Source organism: Propithecus coquereli, unplaced genomic scaffold, assembly GCF_000956105.1.
Source record: "Propithecus coquereli isolate 6110/MARCELLA unplaced genomic scaffold, Pcoq_1.0 Scaffold585, whole genome shotgun sequence".
NCBI classification, from domain to species: domain Eukaryota; kingdom Metazoa; phylum Chordata; class Mammalia; order Primates; family Indriidae; genus Propithecus; species Propithecus coquereli.
The window spans coordinates 740,487-742,814 of record NW_012151785.1 but is presented as its reverse complement, the minus strand read 5'-3'; the positions used below and the strand labels follow the sequence as shown (position 1 = coordinate 742,814).

The 2,328-nt window shown below is 38.4% G+C and overlaps 1 protein-coding gene across 1 annotated transcript in view; it reads right to left on the bottom strand.

Moving 5' to 3' along the window:
• Positions 1-2,328, bottom strand: part of PARG (poly (ADP-ribose) glycohydrolase) — a 163,850-nt gene that overhangs the window by 22,097 nt on the left and 139,425 nt on the right. The window contains exon 16 of the mRNA XM_012658406.1: positions 1,801-1,906. Within this exon, the coding sequence (XP_012513860.1) occupies positions 1,801-1,906 (106 nt within the window). The remainder of the gene's footprint in view (positions 1-1,800; positions 1,907-2,328) is intronic.

Sequence of the window (2,328 nt, the reverse complement as noted above, 5' to 3'; positions counted from 1 at the left end):
ACATATCCTTTAAGTCAATATTCTTACTTCTAGGAATTTACCCTAAGAAGATAATTATACATAACATATAATTATACATGGTAGTACTGTTATAAGATAATGAAAACAAATAACTGTGAAACAAATTATGGTATGTATGTGTATACAACATGTTGAGAGTAGACCTGTATTTGTTAGTGTTGAAAACCATCCATGAGACTGTAGTGTTTTCAAATAGAGGTTAGAGAATAGACTGTGTGATCTCATTAATAGTTACATATCATCACACAGAAATGTCTAAAAGGATGGTCACCAAAATGTTAACAAGAATTCTGATAATTTTTACATACTTCATGGTATTTTTTTGGATTTTCAAAAAAAAGTATCATTTTTTATAAAAATAATAACAAGCTTTTTACTGTTGGGGAGGAATGCAATCTGACATTATGACAGATTCAACTGTTCTATTCCCAAGGAGATGGATTTTATCTAGATCTAGTTTGGCCATCAAGACCAGTCGGCTGTTTTATGTTTGGTTTATTGTTACTTTGGTATCAGTGATATAACAAAAAAATCTGTCAGGTCTTAGTCTTAGGCTCTCAGCAAGAGCTTCAAAAATCCCTGGAATTTGTTATGTTAATGAGATAATCCAGATAGCCTGACCTCCTGGAGTGAGGAAGGACTGGGGATTAAGTTCAACCATGTGGCCAATCACTGATCAGGAGAGTGAGGTGCCAGAGTGAGGTGCCACACCACCAGAGAAGTAGTGGAAGCTCTGCATTCCCTCCCAGGCCTCGCCCTATGTGTATCCTTTATAATAAAACTGCAATTGTACGTACAGGACTTTCTGAGTTTTGTGAGTATTTCCAGTGAATTACTCAACCTCAGGTGGGGTCATGGGAACTCCTGGTTTGGTCAGTTGGTCAAAAATGCGAGTCGCCTGGGGACCCCCTGAAACTTTTGGCTGGAGTTAGAAGTGGGAGCAGTCTTGCGGACTCTGTCCTTATCTGTGAAATCTGCACTAATTTGAGGTAGTGTCAGAATTGTATTGTGGTACACCCAGTTGGTGTCAGACCAGTGGGATGAAATGGAACAGCAATCATCCTAAGTAATAATATAATGTTATTTTCTGTAACTGATACTTTAAAAAGTAAAGTAAATGTCAATCTGGTAAACGGCTAACAGCTTTGCTGATCAGGTTTTGTGATTTTTTTTTTTGCCATAAACAATAAAACGCAAGAAGTGTTCATCTTTCTTGGGTACCCAAACGCCTCCTTCTCGGTGCCACTCGCACAGCTCTCCCACGCTATTCTCCCGCCGCACCATGGACCTTTACTAAAGCACTCATTACTGTGTGCTGCATTTGTCTATGTCTCTCTCTCATATGCTGGACTGTGAATCCCAAAGCAGGGACCACATCTTACTCATTGTATTCTACAACAGTGCCCAGAACATGGGAGATGCCCAGTTCCATAAAATCTGTCCATAAAAATCACTCCAGTGAAGGAAAGTGCTTGAATCGATGCTTTGGTCTGAAACTTCATACTCATTATAGATTCTTCCCCCGACCTCTCTATATTCAAATAAATAGTGTGTCTGGTAGATCAAAGAGATAAGCGACCTCTGTAGGGAAATAGTAAACGAAAATAAGAATTCCTTTAAACATAAAAGGAAAAAAGAAGATGGTGTCAAATATTCTTTTCCTTTTCTCTTCGATTTTTGTGGTCTCTTATTATGACAGAACGTTAGAAATCTGGCTTGAAAGACTAAATTTTTTCCTGGTCAGGATGCTATTATCCTTTTCTACAACACCTTACTCACCTTTTAACCTAGCATCACCCCCAAAGGCACCACAGCCCCAGTTTCCAGTGGCCACTGCAGAAAGATTCTCTGAAGAAACTCCAGGACGGAGAAATCCACAGTAAGCCTGCAGGATAAAAGAGTTATCAAAGCACATGAGTAACCAGACACTAACAGTGTTTCTGACTGACGTAACTAGGATCAGTATCCATTATCAAGTTTATGTTCTTTCTCTCTCATTTTCCTAAAATATAGGGGAAAACAGAGAGAACAGCCTGGGATCATACAAGGGAAGAGAGAAAGAAATGGTAGATTCTAATATTCATTTGTTTTGAAGCTAGGCAAATCAAATCCCTTAAACCGATATAAGCGTCAGTTTCTTTTTCTGATTCAAACAAACAGAAATGGAAATATCAGAGATATTTCAAGAATCGATGGGTTCCCAATTGCAGACTACCAAGAAAGGCGCTTGTTAAAACATTGTTTTCTCTGAAGGCTTTTGATTACTATTTTTTCATCAGGCAAAGGGTCACTGTTATGCTTCCTCAG